This window comes from Monopterus albus, unplaced genomic scaffold (genome assembly GCF_001952655.1).
Source record: "Monopterus albus unplaced genomic scaffold, M_albus_1.0 scaffold31.1, whole genome shotgun sequence".
Classification (NCBI taxonomy): domain Eukaryota; kingdom Metazoa; phylum Chordata; class Actinopteri; order Synbranchiformes; family Synbranchidae; genus Monopterus; species Monopterus albus.
Genome location: NW_018127911.1, coordinates 1189330 through 1212578, shown reverse-complemented (window position 1 = coordinate 1212578; position 23249 = coordinate 1189330). Strand labels below are relative to the sequence as shown.

General features: G+C 38.9%; 3 protein-coding genes across 3 annotated transcripts in view; all 3 read left to right on the top strand.

The window, feature by feature from the left end:
- The window catches only part of LOC109958316 (alkaline phosphatase-like), an 11177-nt gene extending 7811 nt beyond the window's left edge, over positions 1-3366 (top strand). Inside the window, exons 8-11 of the mRNA XM_020596857.1 lie at positions 678-816; positions 1252-1442; positions 1757-1873; positions 2998-3366. Of these exons, the coding sequence (XP_020452513.1) occupies positions 678-816; positions 1252-1442; positions 1757-1873; positions 2998-3272 (722 nt within the window). The 3' untranslated portion in view covers positions 3273-3366. The remainder of the gene's footprint in view (positions 1-677; positions 817-1251; positions 1443-1756; positions 1874-2997) is intronic.
- Positions 3367-5735: 2369 nt separating this feature from the next.
- Positions 5736-12511, top strand: LOC109958297 (alkaline phosphatase-like). Its single transcript, XM_020596835.1, has 11 exons — positions 5736-5811; positions 5909-6025; positions 8298-8413; positions 8694-8868; positions 9583-9755; positions 9978-10103; positions 10196-10265; positions 10740-10878; positions 11008-11198; positions 11324-11434; positions 12221-12511. The coding sequence occupies exons 1-11, from the start codon at positions 5736-5738 to the stop codon at positions 12490-12492; spliced, it is 1566 nt and encodes a 521-aa protein (XP_020452491.1). The 3' UTR covers positions 12493-12511.
- Positions 12512-13132: 621 nt separating this feature from the next.
- LOC109958296 (serine-rich adhesin for platelets) lies at positions 13133-21024 on the top strand. The gene is made up of 9 exons (XM_020596834.1): positions 13133-13519; positions 14504-14656; positions 14999-15104; positions 15409-15532; positions 15980-18460; positions 18771-18939; positions 19525-19687; positions 19793-19925; positions 20578-21024. The coding sequence occupies exons 1-9, from the start codon at positions 13455-13457 to the stop codon at positions 20742-20744; spliced, it is 3561 nt and encodes a 1186-aa protein (XP_020452490.1). The 5' UTR covers positions 13133-13454; the 3' UTR covers positions 20745-21024.
- The last annotated feature ends 2225 nt before the right edge of the window (positions 21025-23249 follow it).

Below are 23249 nucleotides of genomic sequence, written 5' to 3'. Positions count from 1 at the left end.
CCCCGGGATCTGGTCAAAGCTCTGCCGGAGGCGGGAGTTGAAGATCTCGCTGACAGGGGATTCTGCTAAACGTTCCCAACAGACCCTCACCATAGGTTTGGGTCTGCCGAGTCTGTCCAGCTTCCTCCCCCGCCATCGGATCCAGCTCACCACCAGGTGGTGATCAGTTGACAGCTCCGCCCCTCTCTTCACCCGAGTGTTAAAAAATGTTTCTTGGATTTAAATGTGTTCTTATATCTAAAATATAACAGCACAGGAAGAGAGAGTAAGCTTTTCCAAAAGTCAGCAGTTAGGTCTTCAAAATTGTTAGCAGAATTCAAGCATGTTTTCAATCGATCAGATAGCTTGTCTGAAAGTGCTGAATGTCTTAATACTATTATCAGCTTTTTAAAATATAAATAAAAATACAAAACCCAGTAATTAGTAACTGATTTATGGCAACATTCTTGATCTAAAAATGCTAGCAAGGCTTTGTAGCTAGTTAACAGGTAAATATGTGTAGTTTATAATGGTTTTCTTCTTACTCTTGTACTTTTTCATGTTGATCTGTTATTCTATAGTTTAACTATGCCCACTTAGATGGAATAGAATTCCTCTCTGCTGCTGTGCTACTTTTCACACGTGAACATTTTCAAATGTTTTCCTTTGCTGGGGTGGTGGGGGGTGGGGGGTTCCAGGTCTGTTTGAGCCAAAGGACATGAGATTTGAGGTTTTCCGGAACAGTACACGAGACCCATCCATTGTGGAGATGACTGAGAAGGCCATACAAATCCTCAGCAAGAACCCCAGAGGATACTTCCTGTTTGTGGAAGATGAGTACCACATGAACAGTCTTCTAAATTAAAATTCCATCAACCGTGTCACTGTCGCCATCATGAAGAATAATGGTCAAGATAGGGGTATGATGATTTATACCTTGAGTAATGTTTTGAAAGGTTTAGGACCTTAAATTTAGTTTTAAAACACTGATGTAAAATTTATTTTAAGGAATGCGTGGCAGTCAGTGCAAAAGTTCTGAAAAATGTTGATGTTATGATATATTACTTTACAGCACCAGACACCTACTGTTGAAGAGTGAAAAGCAAAAACAAAATGTAGCATGAGCCTTAAACACAAAACACTTTTAACAGTCAGAATTACTGTTGTATCCATTTTTCTTTGAGCTACAGCTAAAATTAACTGAGTGATATTGTGTCAAGATTGAATGTTCTGGGTTCGGTCTAATCCACTTGTTTTTGGGTGTTCTTTAAGAGGCAGAATTGATCATGGTCACCATGATGGCATTGCCAAACTGGCCCTGACAGAAGCTGTGATGTTCGACCGAGCCATTCAGCGTGCTGCTGAGCTAACCAGAGAATTCGACACACTGACTGTGGTTACTGCTGACCACTCGCATGTCTTCACATTTGGCGGTAACACACCTCGAGGAAACCCCATCTTTGGTAAGCCTTAAATGTTGGCCAGATTAAAATTTACATGGAAGTCATTCTCAGAAATATGAAGTTTACAAAGCACCGATGGAGAAAAAACAAAGAATGACAAAGTGGATTTATATTGAATTGAAATCATACCAAAATTATTACAAGTTAAGAAGTTTGAAAGTAATTATATAATATTTAAAATTGTGGTTATGTTATTTGAATGTTTTTTTGTCTTACAAGGTACATGTTACCCTATGTGCTCTTTTTGCCTCTATTTGAAAAGGTGCTGTTTACTCTATTTTTACATACCTTCACTGCCATTTGTTGTCATTTAGGTCTGGCACCAAAGAAAGCTGAGGACAAATTGCCTTTCACCAGCATCCTGTATGCCAATGGCCCCGGTTATGTTCATATAAATGGAACCAGAGGGAACATCACAATGGTAGATTACTGTAAGTATAAACTAATGTCTTACAGATGCAGCACTTGTCTGTACTGGTGTGTGTACAGACAGCCTGAACTGATGTGGTTACAGCTGACTCATGCTTGTGTTTTACTCTGGAAAGCAAAAAGGAAACATGATGTTTATGGGGCTCACTGTGCTTTCTCTAATTCTCTTTGTCACACAGGTCTTAAATGTAAATGTTATTTCAATTTTTGTGTGTGTGTGTGTGTGTGTGTGTGTGTGGAATGCTTGACAGCAGTGATCCAGGTCCTCCTCCTTTTGTTCTGCACCATTTGCTTTAATCATTGCGTGAGTGTTTATACTTGAAGGATGAAATACTGTCTGAGAATGAATTACCTTTTTAAAACCCTCAATTTTGTCTTTTCTAAAACTTTAAAGGTATCCTTCTAGAGAAATAAGTAGTACTGCAAAAGCTAGGGTCAATAGTCTGATAAATATGAGACCAAAACACTGTTGTAGAAGTTCAAGCATCCAAATGAATCAAAGGTTCCCACCAGATTTTTGCACCAATCTAACCAAAATAGTGCAAAAGATTGTTTACCTAGAACGCACTTAAGGACTAGAGTCTTTTTACATAATAACTTCAAGAGCACTTTAGCACGTGTTTTCTAGGATTGTATGTTGGATTTATCAAAAAGACTTAAATTACCTTCTGGATTTTAAAATGTTGTAATTAAGTTTCATTTGGTAAATTACAGAAGATCTGCAAAGCAAGTTTTATGGGAAAAACAGCCATAAAAATATCTATGATGCGAATGTCATTTTAAACCTATCCATAGGTGCTCTCTGGAGTAACAAACTAACAAAGGAGGTCCAGTGCAGTCTCTTCTGAAAGCAAAGCTAAGAGGCAAAGACAAGATAGTCAGTGCTTCAGTAAAGTATGCTTTCATGTGTGTGATCTTGTGCTGTGAGATAACAGTGGTATTTATAATGTGTCAGTAAATAATCTACAAGTGACACAACCGCAGTTGATCCAGAGTGACATCATGAGTAACTTATGATGACATGGTTTGTAGAAGTATATACTGTGTATTTACAGTTGATGATCCAGCAGAGAGGTGCCTAAAACAGTGTTTGGTTACATTGCACATTTTGTTTGTTTCTCTCCAGATGATGAAGAGTACATGCAGCAGGCTGCTGTCCCTCTTGATGCTGAGACACATGGTGGAGAAGATGTGGCCATCTATGCCAAAGGCCCAATGGCTCACCTGTTCCATGGAGTGAAAGAGCAGAACTATGTGGCTCATGTCATGGCCTATGCTGCCTGTTTGGAGCCTTACATAAATTGTCCTCCTCTCCCCTACAACCAGACCTCAACTGGGATTGTGAAAACACCATCAAGCTTCCTGTTTGGCCTTCTTGGCCTCTTCTGGTTCTTCAGATGACCCCCAAACACACATCACCACATGCATTCAAACAAGTACAGTGTATGCATGCAGCAATACAGAAGCTTAAAGCTACAGTGTGTAACATTTTTCAAATATTTTTGTTGTAGAAATGTTTCAAAACTTGTCTTAATGTGGAGAGGTGCTATCAAAACCTCCCGTGACCCAGACTCATATTGAGCAGCACTCGCAGCTGTGCAGAGACAGCAGCTTTTCAATTATTACTGCATGATCAGTAAGTTTTGTTGCATTCTCATTTATTGTAATTTAATTTTGACAAATATCTGAAAAGCTGGGTAGAGCGCGGCTGAGCGTAGCAGACTATAGGAGAGCATAATGGAGCATGGAGAGTGAGTGCTGGGCAGAGCAGAGTGGATTGATTTGGAGTTTCATGCTAGTGCTACCTTAAGTTACATACTGTAGCTTTAATGTACTGAACAATCATAGAGTACATGCACAAACATTTACTGTATGAACACAGGCTGGTAAGCCAGAATGCAGGGATATACAGTACTGTATTTGCTAATAGAAATATACCCACATACATTGTGATCACACAGTACACATTCCCATAAGCTGGTTACCTAGAATGCATGGAAAACACAGGCTTAAACATACATGTTGTAGCTCTTTTTCAAACACAAACAGGTAGGCATTGCAGGTTAGAACAAAAGCAAATATGCAAACAGAAAAATAAATTCATAAACAAGTCATTCTTTTAGAAACATTTGTGCAACTGTTGCCACTGTGGAGTCAGTAGAATAAGGATTTTCTACTACTAAAGTTCAAACCTGCACTGGCAACATGACTACTAATGATACTAACTCACTAGTTCTTCAGTTGCATAGTTTGATTTTTTTTTTTTTTTAAGTTTTCTTCTAAATATATTTTGGCCAGCACTCATCACACAGAGCTACAGTACACACCATTTTCAAGGAGCTGTATTTGACTATTTAAACATGAATCAGAGGTTTTACCCAGAATGACTTGAAACAAACAAGCAGGCTGAGGACTCAGTGTTCAGACATTCCATTCACAGAAACCTAAAGAGTGAGCCATCGTGCTACACCAAGCTGCAATAGCAATAGACCTTAGAAGAACTCATAAAGGTGCTGTACCTCTTTTAGGAGAGGAAATTTAGCTTTTTTTAAGTATCTTGACCTCATTGGTTCCAAGTAGTAAATCTATTTTCTGTCCGAATGTACAGTATTTGGATTATACATTAATGTATGTTGTAAGCAAATATTGTCACTGTATTTTTATATTGTTTTTGCAAATGTTACTTAAATAAGGATTAAAAAAAATCTCTTGTTCTTGGTGAGTCTCTTGTTATTTTGATCGTTATTCACTTACTGCAGGTAACACCATACTTTATGATTCTGTGTAATCATCATCATTAAATAGGGATGAATAGTGGCTATAAAGCACCTGTGACTAAAGCTGGTACTCCTTTCACCAGGTGGTGATTTGTGTTATGGCTGGGTCTGCATTTCAGCTGTCCCGGAACTAATAAAACTAAACAAATAATAGGTTCGTTATTTTTGTGTCATTACACATGATGTATCTAGTACATACACTACTTCAAAATAACGAATATATCAAGTGTAGCAAGAATAACACATCTCTCAGTGGTCTGCTCAGTGGTCTGCTTTGACTATAATGCAAAAAGGGACTGAGCAATGCAACATCAGCTAAAATGAGTTGTTAAGTGAACTGTTTAGCTAAAGAAGCTGTTCCTCTTTACATGTTCCTCCATTTGCATGGAAGTCCAAATCATCTACAGTATTGGTTTACACCAGAAATGAAGTTTTCCCCAAAAAATTTCCCTCCACACTGAATGTCAGGTAGAGTGTAACACAGTAATGTTAATGTCTAAACTGTCACATGCCACCTTGCATATACAATTACTACAAAGGGAAGTTAAAACCTACTTTACATATTTTTGGTACCACTGTGCAACTTACTGCCTCTTATGCTGTATTTAAGGTGCCCTAAATAACGTTATGGTGAGGTTAAGGTCAGAAGTGATAAAAACACAACATGTGTATGTGTGCCTTTGTTTTACTAACATTATGGGGACCAAAATCTGTTAACAAACTCATTTTGTGGGGACTTGGCCATCCTTGTGGGGACCAGAGGCTGGTCCCCATGAGGAAATCACTGAATTTTTGGGTGGCAACATGGTTTAAGGTTAGGTGTTAGGTTAAGGATACAATCAGGGTTAGGTGTTAGGCAAGTAGTGGTTATGGTTAAGGTTAGGATAGGTCTACAGGAAATGAATGTAAGTCAATGCAAAGTCCCCACAAGGAATGAAAACACAGCAGTGTCTGTGTGTGTGTGTTTGCACATGTTATGAGGCCCATGTGCCCTTTGCTCCTTGACTGGAGATATAAAGGGACCTTAGTGTGCAGAAAAGCTCTCTTGTACTCCATGCTGCTTCTTTATTCACATACAATCAACACCATGGCCAGCAAGCATAAGATAATATTTACTGGATTACTTGTTTTAATTTCAGTGCAGTGGACTTTGTGTTTTTCAGGTAAGGATCTGTTAATGGTGCTGTATCTGCAGAAACTAAGAATTGCTTTCAGATGTGGAAATAGGCAACTGTCATATTATCTTTTCCTTTCTTATAGAGGAAGAGTTGCATGCCAGCTACTGGAACAACAAAGCCAGTCAGGCTCTTCATACTGCCCTGAATGTCCAGCCTAATGTTCACCAAGCCAAGAACATCATCCTATTTCTGGGGGATGGTGAGTCTAAGAAAGGAGTTTTGTGGATTTTTCTTTGAATTCTAGAGCATTTCCCCATTTCAGTTCGGTTTGTTTGTCCAGGTGAGAAGGAGCCAGTGGAGCCTGTAATTGTTAGTCTCAGTCTCATCATGTTTGTAATGTAGGTCACCAACATAAAGAGAAACAGCAGTCTATGTGACTCCAAAAAGCACCGGCTTTTGTGTAAAAGGAGATGAATGTTGACATTTGATCACCTGATCAGCTGATCACATCTGCTTGGAAAGCCAAGTATGACAAAACAAACTGATTCTAAACTACAGTCTATACCATTCCCTCATGTGTCCTCAATTGATCTGATCGCCAAAGGTAAGTCACTATAAAGAGTTCATGCAACTCCCATTAATGCTAAAATCTTTAAACTGGTGGACGATTGGTTGCTACATAAGTTTTTAATATGCAAATTACTTCAGAATCAGACTAACTTTTGATTAAAGCTGCTTTTTATTTTTTATAATAATGCTATGGAAATGTAAACCAAAAAAATGTAGCAAAGTAAACTTTATGTTTTAGTGTTAAAAAAAACCCTGCATTTTCTAAAATTAATTTGGCAAAGAAACCTAACAAGATAAGCTGGTATTTCCTGATGTGACATCTAACCATGACACCCAGGCTCACAAAAAAGGTCAAATGTTCACTGCTGTATGCATCATCTTTTCCCAGATTTGTATTTGGTAAGTCCACTGAATCAAATACATATTTATAGATGCATTATTAGTTTATGGTTGCAGCAATCTCCTCCCCAACCCACATACATGCACATGCTGCAAACCCAAGATTTTATCAGTGTAAGATTAATCAATAACGGTGAGTTGCTTCATAAATGGCATGTTTATGGAAACAAATTGTAAAGTTCTTGGCATACCTGAAAATACCTTCCAACAGAGGAATGACATGTTCTGCCTTAAAGTCTAACCACTCACAGTAATTTCATGCTCAAGCACTTGAAAAATGTGCATTATACAGTATATATAACATTTCACATTTTCATCCATCTATTATCTATATCTCGGGGGAATTTAACCATGCCTCCCTCCCCGTCTCTGCCACCCTCCCAAACTTCACCCAATATGTTAATTGCCACACAAGGGACAATAAAACTTTGGAACTACTGTATGCAAATTGCAGAAATGCATACACCCCGAGTCCATTCTGACCACAGACTGCTCTGTCTGGGGGATTGATTGTGGGAGCAATATCTTGTTCCTGATTTCTCTGAAATGTTTGTATTGTCTTGTTTTTGGGTATTCTTGATTTGTTTTTCAGAGATCCTTGTGGTGTCTATTGTTCTTATGGTGTCTGTTGTTTAGTCTCTACTGCTGTTGATATACAGGGTTTTTCCCCATTGTGGAATTAATTGTGGGAGTAATATTCTTGTTTTTCAAGATTTCTCTCAAGTGCAATGTTTTGTCTTGTTTTTTAGGTATCTTTGATTTGCTTCTCAGAGGTCCTTATGGTGTTTGTTGTTCTTGTGGTGTTTTGTTGTTTGCCCCATAATGCTGCTGGAACACTGGAATTTCCCCATTGTGGGATCAGTAAAGTCTTACCCTTATTCCTGAATAGGGTCAATGGGGGGGGGCTCCCTCCCAGCTGACACTGGGAGAGAGGCGGGGTACACCCTGGACAGGTCGCCAGTCTGTCACAGGGCTGACATGTAGACAAACAACCACACACACTCACTCCAATTTAAAGCTGCCAAGCAACCTAAGCTGCATGTCTTTGGACTGTGGAAGGAAGCCAGAATAAGCCCGGGCTCGAACCTAGAACCTTTTTGCTGTGAGTTGAGAGTGCTAACCACTGCACCACTGTGCCGCTTTTGACATTTTCAAAGGCATATTTTATCAGATATTCAGTTTCCTACTGAGAAATAACACAGCCAAGGAATAATGATTTCATAACATGGTTTATATGTAGTTCTTTACAAATATATAAGATGCAGAAAGAAAATTAGCTACTGCTTCTTTCAATCTGAATGTGAAATATACAGTAACAGAGCAACTACACCTAAGAAAAGGACAAGCTCTGACAAGGATTATTGGACAAAATGCCCTGCATATTTCATGAACTATAAGAAGGTCTGTAGAAGAGAAGAAATGTGGAATATGCTGTTTGCTTTCAGCACCTTCTAACCTCGCACATCAGCTTAGCATTATGAGGTTCACAGAGCACAGTGGCAGCCCTGTGCCTCCCTGGTGGATATAATCTAATACTCAGGTGTGATTGCACCTGCTTTCAGGTATGGGGGTAACAACAGTGACTGCTGCGCGGATCCTCAAAGGCCAGATGGCAGGAAAATCTGGGGAGGAGACCAGCCTGGTCATGGATACCTTCCCTCATCTGGCACTGTCTAAGGTCAGCCCACTCTGACCACCCAACAAAAACAAACAAAAAAAAAAGACAAATGGACATGTTTTATTAACTGAAAAACACAACAGTTGTTTAACTTTTTATTGTTTATAAAATCAGGAGTTTATTATCGCTTGAGAGAATTTAAGGAACATGTTTATGTTCATCTAGTCCAAGAATGCAATTTTATTCTGCTCTTACTCTCAGTGTAAGTCAGTATCATTTGCTAAATGATGAGATGATAAATGTTCACATTAATGAATGTAATTGTATATGGCCCCTGCAGACGTACAATGTCGACCAGCAGATGCCAGACAGTGCTGGCACAGCCACCGCCTACTTATGTGGTGTGAAGGCCAACTACGGCACTCTGGGTGTCACTGCTGCTGCCCCAAGAAGCAAATGTAGTGCTACTTATGGGAATGAAGTTACATCTGTTCTGCACCGTGCCAAGAAAGCAGGTAAGTACAGTGTTTAGGACCACAAAGCTTCACTTTCTAGTGGTTTGAAAGGGAATCTATAAGGAGTCTCCACATATTAACAACAAATATTGATACCCTGCTCACATACTGTTAAGGGTTGAGTCTGCAGCCCAGATACTGAACTGTTGGCAGTGGGGCTATGTCCATACTACATACCCAGGGATATGCCATCTTGGTTGAAGTTTATATCCCTTTTCCCAGCAACCCCATGTGACATCTGCTCTGTTACTCTAGACTAAAAGTTTTTATTATTGTGATTCACAGTGGCTCAGGCATTTACAGAGCCATATAGTTTGATTATGACTATGACAGGTGAAAGGAGAAGTAGTTCCTATCAACCTGCTATTATTTAGACCATTCTGGTCATAATGTAGTTACTTTCTATTATGTCCCTGTTGACAATAAAATATACATTTGCCCCAAATTAGCCTACTCTTTTTAGATATCAATCTTTTCATTTGTGAGTCGATCCTAGAACAAGAAACACTGGGATCGGAAGTATCAATATTTCAGCACTGACTCACACTTTATTAATGTGACTGAAATCTGCATAATATCTTGACTGAATAAGATCTGAAAATAATTTAGTTTGTCTTTAGTTGTTTCATTTTTGGTGGTAGATATACAAAGTCATATCAGTGTGTACAATGTAAAAAAGCTGTCTACATTATAAACACTTTGCTCTGTTTTTAGGAAAATCTGTGGGAATTGTCACTACAACTCGAGTGCAGCATGCCTCTCCTGGTGCAAGCTACGCTCACAGTGCCGATCGAGACTGGTACGCCGACTCTGACCTCCCCCCTGAGGCTATCCGTAACAGATGCCGTGACATTGCTTATCAGCTGATTAACAACACAGAGATAAATGTAAGCCTTAATATACAGGAATCTTTTTAGCAAAATATCAGAACACTCATACAATAAACCAATAAATAGCAAAGCATCTGGGCATGCTGTAGCCTCTTTAGTCAGGTCACCTCATAAAAAATTCCTGGATAAATGCTGAAATTTTTTAAGACCATACAACAAATAATTTTCTTTGACTTATGGCTTGATTTTTGATAACTGTCACCATATCTCCCAATCCAGGTCATTCTTGGTGGAGGTCGTCAGTACATGTTCCCCAAAACAACACAAGACCCAGAGTATGCAAATATTACAGGAAGCCGAAATGATGGACAAGATCTTGTGAAGGAGTGGAGAAGGAATAAAATGGTAAATGGTTGATTTTTCAAGTGTGTTCATCAATCTTCCTATGCTTACAAAATCCTCCAGTTACTTTGTTTATTTCTATTCATTGCTTACAGAATGCTAAATATGTCTGGAACAAGGCTGAACTGGCTGCAGTCAATCCAGCAGCTACAGATTTTCTGATGGGTAAGAGTTCAGTTAACAAGTTAGCAGATGTCACTAGGATATCACTTTAAAATGAGTATCAATACACACTATAATATTAATACAGTTTTCCTGAGAGATGTAAACCATTTCCATCATGAATGTAAATGTTAACTACATTGGGAAATTTATGTGAACCAATGTGCTACTGGCTTTGTTGACATAATTTATTCACTGGCAAAAAAATGTATCTGTTACATGTCTGAAAATCACATAGCAGTTTAAGTCATTTATCAAGTGAAACCCCTAAAGGTTTGTGCTTAAATGACCACCTGAGCTGTCTTTAGGTGTTCAGGGTGAATATATTGGCTCTCAATAGGGAGGGCATGATGCTATTTTTCCTATGCAATCTTGAATTGTGACTTATAGCAACAAGGCAAGCATACTTTCCACATTTTAAAAGCTCACATTTGTTAGGTCATAATACTCAAGCATGAAATTTTCATCTGCATTTAGGCCTGTTTGAGCCAAAAGACTGCCGCTATGAGCTGGACCGTGATAAATCCATGGACCCGTCCCTCACCGAAATGATGGAGAAAGCTATAAAGATTCTCAGCAAGAACCCCAAGGGATTTTTCCTCTTTGTGGAAGATAAGTAGTTTTCCATAGTTTTTTTTTCAGACAGTAAACTATCATTAAATATCAATATTAAACTTACATTTCAGAATGAAGAACAGGATACTGCTAATGCTAATTTGTCAATGACTTTCTTTTGGACTTTAAGTGGGAGAATTGACCAGGGACACCACGCAGGAAAGGCCAAACGAGCTCTCTATGAGGCTGTAGAGTTTGACCGGGCGATTGGTCGAGCAGCTGAACTTACCAGTGAACTGGACACCCTGACTGTGGTCACTGCTGACCACTCCCATGTCTTTAGCTTTGGTGGAAAATCTGCTAGAGGAAACCCTGTTTTAGGTAAAATGTACTTTTAGACCTTGGCAAGGCTGAGTCGATGGGGGTTTTATTATATAAAGTGAAAATCATCTGATGGTCCAAGTTTGAACAAACCTGTAAATACCAGTTTGTTCTGTGTTTTACAGGGGTGTCTCGCACATTAGCTGATGACAAGAAGCACTTCACCACTGCTCTGTATGGCAATGGACCAGGATATGTGAATGGAACCCGCCCGGATGTGAATGAGTCAGTTTCATGTGAGTGTACATTGATAGTACTTCTAGAGAAAATAATGTTTTATCTCCACCTTGTGGTGTAACTGGATACCTGCTGTAGCGGCATGGAAGTACTTGCTAAAGTCTACAGTACCTGTTCACTGTTCACTATTCATCCCCACTGGGTCATATATAGTTTCAAACAAATGTTGGTTCTTTTTAAAAGGCAGCAATAAACTAGTGTATTGTTTTTAATTTACCACATGTATCAATTGTATCCTATGTGTAAAATGCACGAATGTAATAGTTTGTCTGCAGTGAGTATGCAGTATTTAGATAAGTGCTATTTTTGTCAGACACAAATAAAAGCAGAACAATTCTTTAAATGCCAACATAAGTGATATATTACAAGCACTGCATAATATGTAGTATTCTATAATAAAATACATTATCATCCTATAACTCTGGTGTCAGCATGATCCACTCATAATGCACAATTTTGTTTTAATAGACACTAAAACGTCAGTCTGTTCAGAAACTTGGCACATTCCTTTAATTTACTGTAAACAATATAACTTATGTTATGATGAATCACTTACAATATCCTGCAGTAATACTGTACATCTGTGCAATAAATACTGCCGTTAAAGAGCATATTCAGTTGATTGCTGTTTAGTTGTACTGGATACCATCATATTGTTAGGTTTCCCTGTTATTTTGACAACAGTGCTATATGTACTAACTGTGGCTTTGTAATTTGTCATTGTTTATGCACCAGAAGACCCTGATATAGCTAGCCTAATCCTCCTTTGTTCCACTGTCTTTTAGCGGGTAACGATTACCTGCAGCAGGCTACTGTCCCTCTTGATTCAGAGACCCACGGCATAGAGGACGTAGCCATTTTTGCCAAAGGTCCCATGTCACACCTTATCCATGGAGTCCAGGAGCAGAACTACATCGCCCATGTCATTGCTTACTCTGCCTGTCTGGAGCCCTATGAGAACTGCACACTTCCTCCTCCCAACCATGCCGGAGCTATCCACCCAAGCCTGCTGCTCCTCCTGATGAGTCTCCTTCTCCTCTTTCTGTGCTCTGTCTGAGAGGACTGCTTCCCGGGAACTTGTCTTGACCTTAGAGTAATTGTGTTACAGTATTTTACATTTTTGTAAAGAAAAACTATAAAATAAATAAACAATTCTTACTTTTACTGCATTGAACTTTGACTTTTAACAGTAGTGCAGCAATAATAATAAAATAATAATAATTATTATTAAATGCAATAAAAATACAACTCACAACATTTATGGTGTGATCATGTGTTCCTTATCTTATCAGTAGTATTTAACAAAAATGAATATAGAATTTGTTCCTGTACCCTAAAACATAAAGTACTAATATTTGAGCTTTACTCCATTATTTAAATGCAGATGCAGCCAATAAAAGATTGAGAATGAACAAAACAAACAAAAATCGAAACTGATTTACAACTTTAAATTAAGTAACATCTGACTGAAACCCACAGGCTATGATACTTAGGGAGAATCATTCTTTAGCAGGAGACCATGCATTATTCATTCAAACATAATGTGGTACTGTACTACTATACAATGATACAGAAGCTGCTTCTGAGCCTATCTACTAAAACGTAGACCTCCTTTTCAGCTAATCTGATTGGTCTAAATTAAAGCACTGTCCAATAAAATGCTTTCGTGGGTGGGACTTCCGCTCTCTGCCAGGAAACGGAATGTTTGTGTTCTTGGAGGGAAGTTTAACTAATACAATCGTGCAGCCTCATCAAAACACTAATATTACGTGGGTAAACAGTTTGTGAATGTTTTTAGAGTTTGACAGCACTCCTCCAGTTTAAATATTTAATGAATAGAACGGATGAGTTTTAATTGATTGTTGGTTAGTTGTACAGGAAACGTAGTTCGATATCTGCAATGGCTTTTGCAGCTTCTCAGACGCTAATAGTTAGCTCGGCTAGCAAACGATAACATCAATTAATCGATCTTTAGGTCAATCGGGTTCATAGATAATTTTTAAACGGACAACGGTGATCATGGCTCAAAAGCCGAGAAGGCTGGAAACTCAACTGTGCAAAGCGGTGAACAACGGAGAACCCAGGTGATGCTCTAGTCCTCATGTCTTTGTTTTGCCCAGACATGTCTTATTTTGAAAGAGATGCAATAACAGGGTGGAAAATTACCACCAGAATGCTGGAGATTTTGACTTCACTGGCAACAATATTGTACGAGTTTAACTAATCTCACGTTATTTTCAAGATGCAGTAATAAAGTAGCTTGAGTTTGTCTGACGAAAGAAGTTTTTTTTTTTTTTTATATTTGTAGATTCTTCAAACGTCATGTGTGTTTGTTTGGTGACCTTTGTTGGAGCTGTTAGACTGCAGCATTGTTTTGAAAACATCTAAGGCTCTGCAGTTTTTGTGTGGTATCTAATAGACTATCAGACAGGAGCAGACATAAGGTACAAGGCTTATACATATGTTATAAGATATACATAATGCCCTGTGATCTGTTCTTTGCCATACCTGTGTTTTTAAGTATTTCAGTAATCAATCTTTTACACCACTGTTAAATACAATATCTTTCTGAGGGAGTTGTATGTTGTGCTGATTGTAAAACCCCCGTGAGATAAAATCGTGGTCATGATTTTGGCAATAGAAATCATTTGCCTTGACTTAACTTACTTAACTTTGTCAGTACTGGTGACAAAGTACAGCTAAACACAGATACCTTTGTATATCTACCACATACAGGAAGTGGCATCACTGCAGTGGTGAAAAAGTGTCAGAAACAACCAATAATAATAGCCATATGTTAAATGTTAACCCTGTAATGTGCAGCCTTTGTAACAGCTAGAGGTGCAGATGCAGTCCAAACCATAGGTATTTGGGCAGTTACCCATTATTTTTTCAGGCTCTGTGCTGCACCACATTCAGGTTGAAATAAGTCTTAGTAACCATTATTTTTCTTCAGTGCTAAAGCACCAAGCCCAAAGACAAAAAGAAAAAGACAAACAAAGAAAGTGTAACTGTGTATTCAATGCCACAATTCAGAATATTTCAAACAGACCTCTCTTCCTTTACAGATCAGTGCAGCTACTTCTTTCACAGGGTGCCTGCCCTGACTTGGTGGGTAGTAAAGGGGTGGCAGCTATACACTTGGCTGTTGGGAAAGAGACAGAGAAGAACACACGCTGCTTGAAATTGTTGCTTCAACATGGAGCCGACCCAAATATTAGGTATGGTTTAAAAATAAAACTGACATTGAAAAGTCACCATATCACTGTGTTAGATAATTTTCCATATCATTATTTCAATCTAACGCTAACCCAACTTTTACATGTCTTTTGATTAGTTAAAAAATTGCAGCATCTAAATGTATATGAAGGTTGTATAGTGTTTTGAGCAATACATATTTTGCAATACACAAAGCCTGCAATGACCTTCGGCGTTAAACTCTCTGCAGTATCCTGTTCTACTGGTAAAAATGTGTTAAAATTGAGATGACACCGTTGAAACTCTTTGAGCACGTTGATAATGTATTGTTGTGTCAAGCTTTGTCTTGTTGTGTTTCTCCCAAGGTCTTCGGATGGCCTGACTCCTCTTCACATTGCTGCATTGTGGGGATGTTATCAAAATATTAAAATTCTCTTGATGAATGGAGGGGACCCAACCATCAAAGATAATGTGTGTGTGTGTATGTTTGTGTATGTATGTATGTATGTATGTATATATATATATAAAATGAATCATTTTACATATGGGAAGTGCACTGGGTCAAAGACAGAGGGCATGGAAAATCAATTTATAGGAAAAGACATGTAAAGACCTACTATAATCTAAAATAGAAAGCTTTTTAATTTTTTGCCTACATTAACATTGTCTTTTATGTTTTACTGGAAATTTCCTCACTGTTGTTGAGGATAATTTCAAATTCTCCGAATGTCTGGCTCAGTTTGGTTTACTCCTGCTATCTCCTTTATTGATGCAGGAAGGGAAAACACCAGGGCAGCTTGCAGAGAAACAGGAAAATCGAAAATGTGCCCAGCTTCTTAAGCAGTATCAGGCCATGTCACTGAACACAGAGGAGGACGATTTGCCTAAATTCCAATACTGTAAGATCATCTCTTTGAAAGGTTTTAAGTCGGTCACTCTAACAGATTCACTTGTGTGCAAGGTTTTTGTCCAACTTGGGTTAAGTCCAAAACTAAAAATGTTTTAAAAAAAATTGTACTTGACCAGTGGTGTTGGCAGATATATTACACTAATATTTATCAAGGTCAAATGTTTAATATTGTACATAGCTGTCAACAAATTGTCACATCATGGCAACAGCACAATCATTACAGTGTTAATTTGCTTACATCCTTTTAATTTTACATTACATATATTTTTTGATCAATACCTGCCATTAGTACCTCATTTACTCCAGATTTTGCCAGTAACATTCAATATTTACCTGGTCAAATAAAATAGAAACAAAAGGCTGATGATCAAATGGTCTGGCAGTGCACACAGACTAGACTAATGGTTTTCTAATCTTTTTTTTTTTTCCTCCACAGCTGTGCATTCAGATCATATGGACGTATCCAGCTACCCTGAATCTGACTACACCTTTAATTCCAACTCGTCTATGATAAGTGACTTTAATGAAGCCCCGCTGAGCAGCACAAGGCGCTCATCATTTTTCAACCTGTCTACTATTGATGGTAGGCCAAGTAGCAGAGGAATACCATGTAACAGACTTTGTGATGTGGACACTAAGAGGCATGACAGCCAGGAACGGAACAGTTCCTCCTTAAACTGGGTATCTAATGGCCCCTACGTACTATCAAGCACTCGCATGTCTGCAATAGGACCTGCAGTTGCAATGCCAGTTCTTAATGAGGACGATTTATGTACTGCTGATGATGTGTTCACATCCAAAGCAAGCAAACACGCTTCTTCAACTGATGACAGAACCTTTCCCTCCAAATCAGACACTTTTCCAGAGTTTTTGTCCAAGCGAATGAGCTGTAAGAGTGTGGGCTTCAGAGATGTAGATGAATATTTCCCTGTTTTTAATCCTGAATCTCCCAAACAGCAGTCTGCTGTTGATGGCAGTCAGTGCGCTAGCAACTTATCTTTTGACCTTTCTGAATACGCGGACTTTTTGCATGTAGAACGCATGGTCACTGTTTTATGCAAGCAGGGCATCGATGTCACATCACCAGATCATGTTTATGTGTTCCGCAGGAAGAGTAGCACAGGCATAGAAGAGGATATGGAGAAAACAGTCATCAGACACTGTGCTTTGGAAGAGAGTGATTGCGAGCAGGAGGGTGAACTTCTAAAAGAGACTCGGGGAAATCTACCTGAACAGCCAGCACATTTGTGTGGGGGCAGCAGCGGTAGTAGTGGGACTACTAGCAGTCATTACAGTAGCTGTGAGAGCGACCATTACACCAGTGCTCTTAGTGCTTCCATACACCCCATGAATATTTTGCTCCCTGCGGTAGAGGAGGCTTCTGTTGGGACTGAATCTGCTAAAAACACTCCAGATTCTGAATTTACTAGGCGAAATGCAAACCTACAACTTGTTCAGGCTGAACCCCTGATAAATGTAGTACCTAAAACTATAGAACAGTTACCAGATATACTTGAAAAACTGTCCTTGTCTGAAAGAAATCATTCAGATGGTATTTTTGAGGCACGTAGTGGTCCTGTTGTGGATACTAAAACTGAAGATGGTGTTGACAAGCCAGTAGCAGACATCAAATGTGATGATGGAGTTGGTGCATTAGAGGAAAACATCAACCTCTCATTCACACCAAGTCCTTTCGTAACTGGCAGGACTCGCCAGAGGTTGAGTCGTTGTTCACTGAGAACAAGCAGAATGCCTGATAGTTTCCTCTTCAACTCTTCTCTGTTTGAGGAGTCTCTACCTATGCCAGTTCGAGCATGCCGCCACACACCCAGGAGTCAAAGCAGTGAAGATTATTACAGTTCACCAAATGCATTCAAAAAACTATCTGAATCAGAAAGTAACGCAGGAGGAAACACCTTGCCAGTGGATTACCGGGACACACAGTCCAGCACCCTGAGAGTTGGTTCAAGTGTTAGCAGTAGCCAAGCAGATACCATCATCCTTTCCAAGGGCATAAGTGACATTGCCTCTGAGTCAGAGACTGTATCTGATACAGTCATACTCGAGAAAAACCAAGATTCTTCAGTGGATGCTTATGAAAGAAACCTTGCAGAGGTTATACTTGCTATGCGAGGCCAGGACAGAGATCTTACTGAGGACAGCGATTTTCTGACCGATGATCTGACAAGTGCGGACGAGATAAAGGGAAACATAAATGATGGTCTTGGTGTAGGCACAGAGGAGAGCCTAAAAAATGAAGATGTCTGGATCACTGAGAACTGTAGCTCTCAGCCGGACTTTGCATCATCTTCATCCAGCTCCAGTTATTTTTCTCCAAGGAGGTCCAGGGAAGACTCTGATCTTCCTTGCACCCCAGGCACTGGATGCACACCAAGATACAGCATGAGCAGGCTGTCAAGCAACTGCAGGCAACAGCACCTGGCTAACCTGTCTTGCACGCCTGGAGGACGTGCACTCATTCAGGATATGGATGAACCAGTAGAGTACCTCTACACCGATACAGAACAGGGCCATAAGTTAATTGAGACCCACATTCCACCTACAGCTAACACCTCCCTGAGCTCCAGCATGAGTACCACCAGCAGTGAGGAGACCATACTTTATGACTGGCGCTCCATGCAGCCTGACATAATGGGCAACAGAGGAAAGGAGAACCAGAAGCCCCAGATGGTACAACAGAAAGAGGAACATGATGAGGCTGAGGGCAGTTTGTTGTCAGAGGCCAAAGGGTTGACTGACAGGGAGCTGAGACTGAAGCTTCTAGAGCTGGGTCAGAGTCCAGGTCCTATTAGTAGCCGTACCAGGCCCACCTACATGCAAAGGCTCTGCCACCTGCTGCAGGAGTCAAAAACCCAGTCAAAACATCAACAGAAGCAGTTACACCAGCTACAAACAGGTAATGCTTGTGCTCTTTATTTGAATTACTGTTTACCCAGGTACATAATTATGTTAGCATTTTAATGAATGATTGTCCTGTGAAGGAGTGAAATATTTGTGGCCTTTAGTTGATAGCAAAATCACTTTTATGAAAAAGCATGAAAATGAAACTCCTTATTTGCATTGAAGCTCACCCTGACTCTTCATTCAATCACTTAGTGGGTGGATGAGATTACAGTTGCTGAAGGAGTGAGGTGTACTTACTGTCACTTAGCTTTCTATCGCTGACACAGCAAATCATTTTCATGTGCTCTTTTTTGTTTCTGCAGATCTGGGTTATAGTCCAGAAATGTGTCGGGCCCTGCAGACATTTGAGCTGCCTAATTGCCAGGCTGATGAGCAGGCTTTGTGCCAGCAGTTTGATCAACCAGATCAAAACAGAAAGTGGAGGGAAGGCATCATCAAGTCCAGCTTCAACTACCTGCTGCTGGACCCACGGTCTGCTGTTTGTGTTTTTGTTTTGTTTTCCTCTCTAAGGGAAGTGGACATGGATTGGATAGATGGATAATTTTTATTTTACAAATCACTGCTTATAATTAGGACAGGATGCTATGAATATTTGAATGTGTGAGAGGCAATCATTGTGATGTTTCATTTAGACAATAAAGCACCAGCTATGTTGATTTAACACTAGATGTTCTAGGGGTTCATGTTGATATTGCTAGGCTAAATATTAGCAAGGTTTGTGAATTTGTACTTATTAAATAAAGTCACCAGGAGGCTCAACTGAAAAATCAAGCAAAATACACTAAGTATATACTTTTCAGACTCACCTCTTCAAATGGACTCCATCGTCATCACTTCTTATGAGGCAGAATGAACTCAATCTAAGATACCAAAACTGGTTAATTAGCTATTTTGGTGCTTAGTGGGCTTGTAGGTAAAACAACTCAGTAAAGTCATTGGGTCAAAATTTGTTTCTTCAGTGTTAAGCAAATCTTATTGTTTTAACTGCACACACCCTTTAACACTGTTGCCATGAATACATAATTAAGTTTATTTTTGCTTTTTTTCCTCTGTCAGAGTGACGAAAAACCTCCCATTTCGCAGCCATACCATGACTCCACAGGAGTGTTTCCAGACATTTGTCCGTGCTATATTTTATGTGGGTAAAGGAAAGCGCTCCCGTCCATACAGCCACCTCTACGAGGCTCTAGAGTACTACAGAGGGGACAAGACCTCCAAGGTAGGGCAGCATGCACTGAGCAGTCTTAGTTAACTATATTTAAATTCAAATAAATCAGATGAAAAATATCCAAATATAACACAGACCATTTCTTTTCTTTGACAGAAACTGTGCCCCAAAGTGCAACACATCCTTCAAGTGTGGAACGCTGAGCAGGGCGTCATCTCTTTGCATTGTTTCCAGAATGTCATTCCAGTGGAGGCTTACACAAGAGAGGCCTGCATGGTCGAGGCCATTAGTGAGTATAAGGAGGTCGAAACCATTTATTTCTGTCAGTTGTTCCTGGATGTACCAGTCCAGACTAAAACATTGGGGAGACCGAGCTTTTGCGGTACGGAAGCTATACTGTAGAATAGTGTACCATGGGATATTAGATCTGCTCCTAACCTGTCTGTTTTTCGATCACTCCTTACAACTCACTTGTATTCACAGGCCTTTAACAACATCTCTGACTGATGTATTTGTTTTTGATTCTGCATTTTTGCTGTTATTTTATTGTGTATGTGCAATTTATCTGGTTTTATTCTTTTCAGTTTTACTGTAAAGTACCTTGTAACTTAGGTTTAGGAAGGTGCTATATAAATAAATTTTGCTTGCTTGCTTGCTATGAAGTGGCAAACAGCGATATAGCCCACTAGGGAACTCCAGTTTGAATAATATGTTTTGTATCAGGTGCCTAAATCACTCTGTCAAAGCCTGTTTCTAATAATAATAATAATAATAATAATAATAACAATCAGAGAAAGTAGTTAAATTTGGTGCTAGTCAATTGCCATTATCTTATAGCTATTCAGCAGCATGTCCTTTAATTGTTTTGTTAACGGTTGCATGCAGTTGCATTTGTCTCTGTGCTTGTCAGTAATTAAGTTGATTTTACAATCACTTGCCAGGTTTGAAGATGCTCACCAATCAGAAGCGAGGGGATTTCTATGGCGTGGTGTCCAACTGGCAGGTGAAACGGAAACGGGAACTGGGTGTCCATCTGCTCTACAGGGCCATGCAGATCTTCCTGGCCGAGGGTGAGAGACAACTCAGACCAGCAGATATCAGACAGTAGCGACCTCCACTGGAGAGGCATATGAATATAGCTAAATATCTATTTGCACAGGAGGGGGATACCACTAGCCTGGGGTATAAAGCAAATCTTGGTTAAGAAAATTGCAATTACTAGTTTGGTGGGGTTTATAACACCGGTATCGCTTGAGCTGTTAACAGGCATTTTTTTTGTATTTCCGCTATAAATAACCTCCATCCCTCGATCAGCAGAATATAGTTTGTCACACCTGGTAATATTTGCATTCTTTGAACTTGCTAGTCAAGATCATCTTGCCTGTTTTCCATTTGCTTGGGTAAAGATTCTACTTTTGGAACTGAGTTAATATAAACACTGCTAATTTCTGTTTTGCATTAATTTCTTCTTATACATGCGCTTTATGATTCCACAAAAAACCTAAGGTGGAGCAATATAATTGTGTGTAAATGTTTTAAAAGTTAGAATGTGAACATGAACATGATGTGGAAATCAAAATTATATCTCCAGATCTTTCAGAAGTCAAGACAAATAAGTATGACAAGTTGTTTTCCAAAAACATTCTTCCCAGTGGGACATTTCTTTCTTCCAGACTGCTGTAGTATTGATGACTTTTTTAAATTGATCCACAGTCACAATCAAATATCTCATGCTGCATAATCAAATTAGCTGGTGCCACATTGCACATAAACAAGTTGATGCATAATGACTTACAAAGTATTTTCCAAACAGGCTACAGAAGTGATATAAAAAAAAGGAAGTCTGTTAGTTAATCATGTTAATGTTGTAGTGTCAAAAAAAGATTGAGTGGAGAATTTATTGGAGGCTGGTAACTGGTACTTGGTGTGATAGGTTACATGAATAAATCAACAATGAAATCTACAGCTTTAGAAACATGAATACATCATCAATGAAGTTTAGAGTTTTAGAAACCTAATGTTTAAAATGTGACATTTGTTAACATGGTTTTACATTCCATTAGTTGTGCCACTTTGTTATTGTTAAAAAATGTACGGCTTGGCAAGCAGGCGATATGACTGCATCTAGAAGTAGTAAATGGGGTTTGTATGTGTAGAATTCTTTTAGAAGTATCAGTGTAATCAGAGATTATAAATGGATAGTAAATCAGCACTGAACATGTTAAGATTTGTAGATGGTAGTAGCAGAGCTAGTTTTTCTTTCACGTATTGTAGTAAACAGTGTGGGATATTCACACTGGGGTTACAGATTGAGACTTTTTTCTTTTTGTTTTCTGTTAAAGTCCCATAAAACATTGGTACCTTATGTATTCACCAGTTTCAATAATCTTTTCTTGAAAAAGTGATTCATAGTTCCATGTTTGAAGCATTAATGACCAGGGTGGTGAGTCTCAAACCCAGTCCTAATCTCCTCAGGGTAATTCACGTTATCAGTTACCTGGAAAATGCACATATTATCTGTTCACACAAAAGGCTTTGAGTAAATGTACATTTGTGAGTGTTTTTTTTTTTTTTTTGGTTTGTTTTTACATTCTCACACCCCCATGTTAAGATCCTCATACAGGGGAATCAAAACCTGATTTATAGCATTAACTTTTAATTTTGAAATAAACTTCATGGAAATAACTCTTTTTTTAAATTAAATTTTGAAGCCACTTTAATAGTACATTTATTAGGTGTGCATACCCATAAACTCCCTTCATTCAGCTCTAGGGCTGATATGTGTTCCTGATTGCTTGTCAAAACTATCAGTCATGTGTAAAGATAAATGAAATAAATGAAATGAAATAATTACTGCATACATGTAATGACATGTTTTTTTTTTTTTTAATGATGACTCTAAACCTGCTGCTGTGGAACTTTGCTTTTATGTAAATGTAGTAAACAATTACAGATGACAAATCTGAGTTGGGTGACTCTTTGGTCCTTTTATGTCCAGTGCCTTGATGTCCCTCTAGTGGACAAAGGAGGTCATTAATTTTGCTCTTAATTCTACAAATATTCTCTCCATGCAGTAACTGGTGTGTTTGGTGTTACAGTTTTTCTGAATTGCTAAAACACGTTTCTTGAAACCACCACTCATTTTCTCAAAACCTTAAACACAAATCCAAATACTCAAACTAAATTTACAAAACCTCAGACTCGTCTGTCAAAATCAAGCAATTGCTTCAAAACCATGTCACCAGCACTCAAAATCAAACAATGCTTTCAGATCATACACAAATGAGTCAGTCATATACACACTGCAGCTCAGTCATTAGACACTAGATCAAAAAAAGGAGAACACAGCATCCAGGACGTGTAGTTACAACAAAAAAAGTTTATTGTATAGTGAATTTACCAAAAACCATGTTACGATCAAAAAAGAAGAAGAAGAAGAAAAACACATCAGAAAGATTATTCTGCCTCAGGATCACATCTTTGAGCTGGGCCTGGCCAGAGGGTTTCATCTACGTCACAGGCAATGTTGTCACTTCTGAGACAACGAGCAAAAAACCCTCTGGTGTGGCGGATCCAGCCTTGACAAGACTGCACGTCTCTCTCACCACAGGCC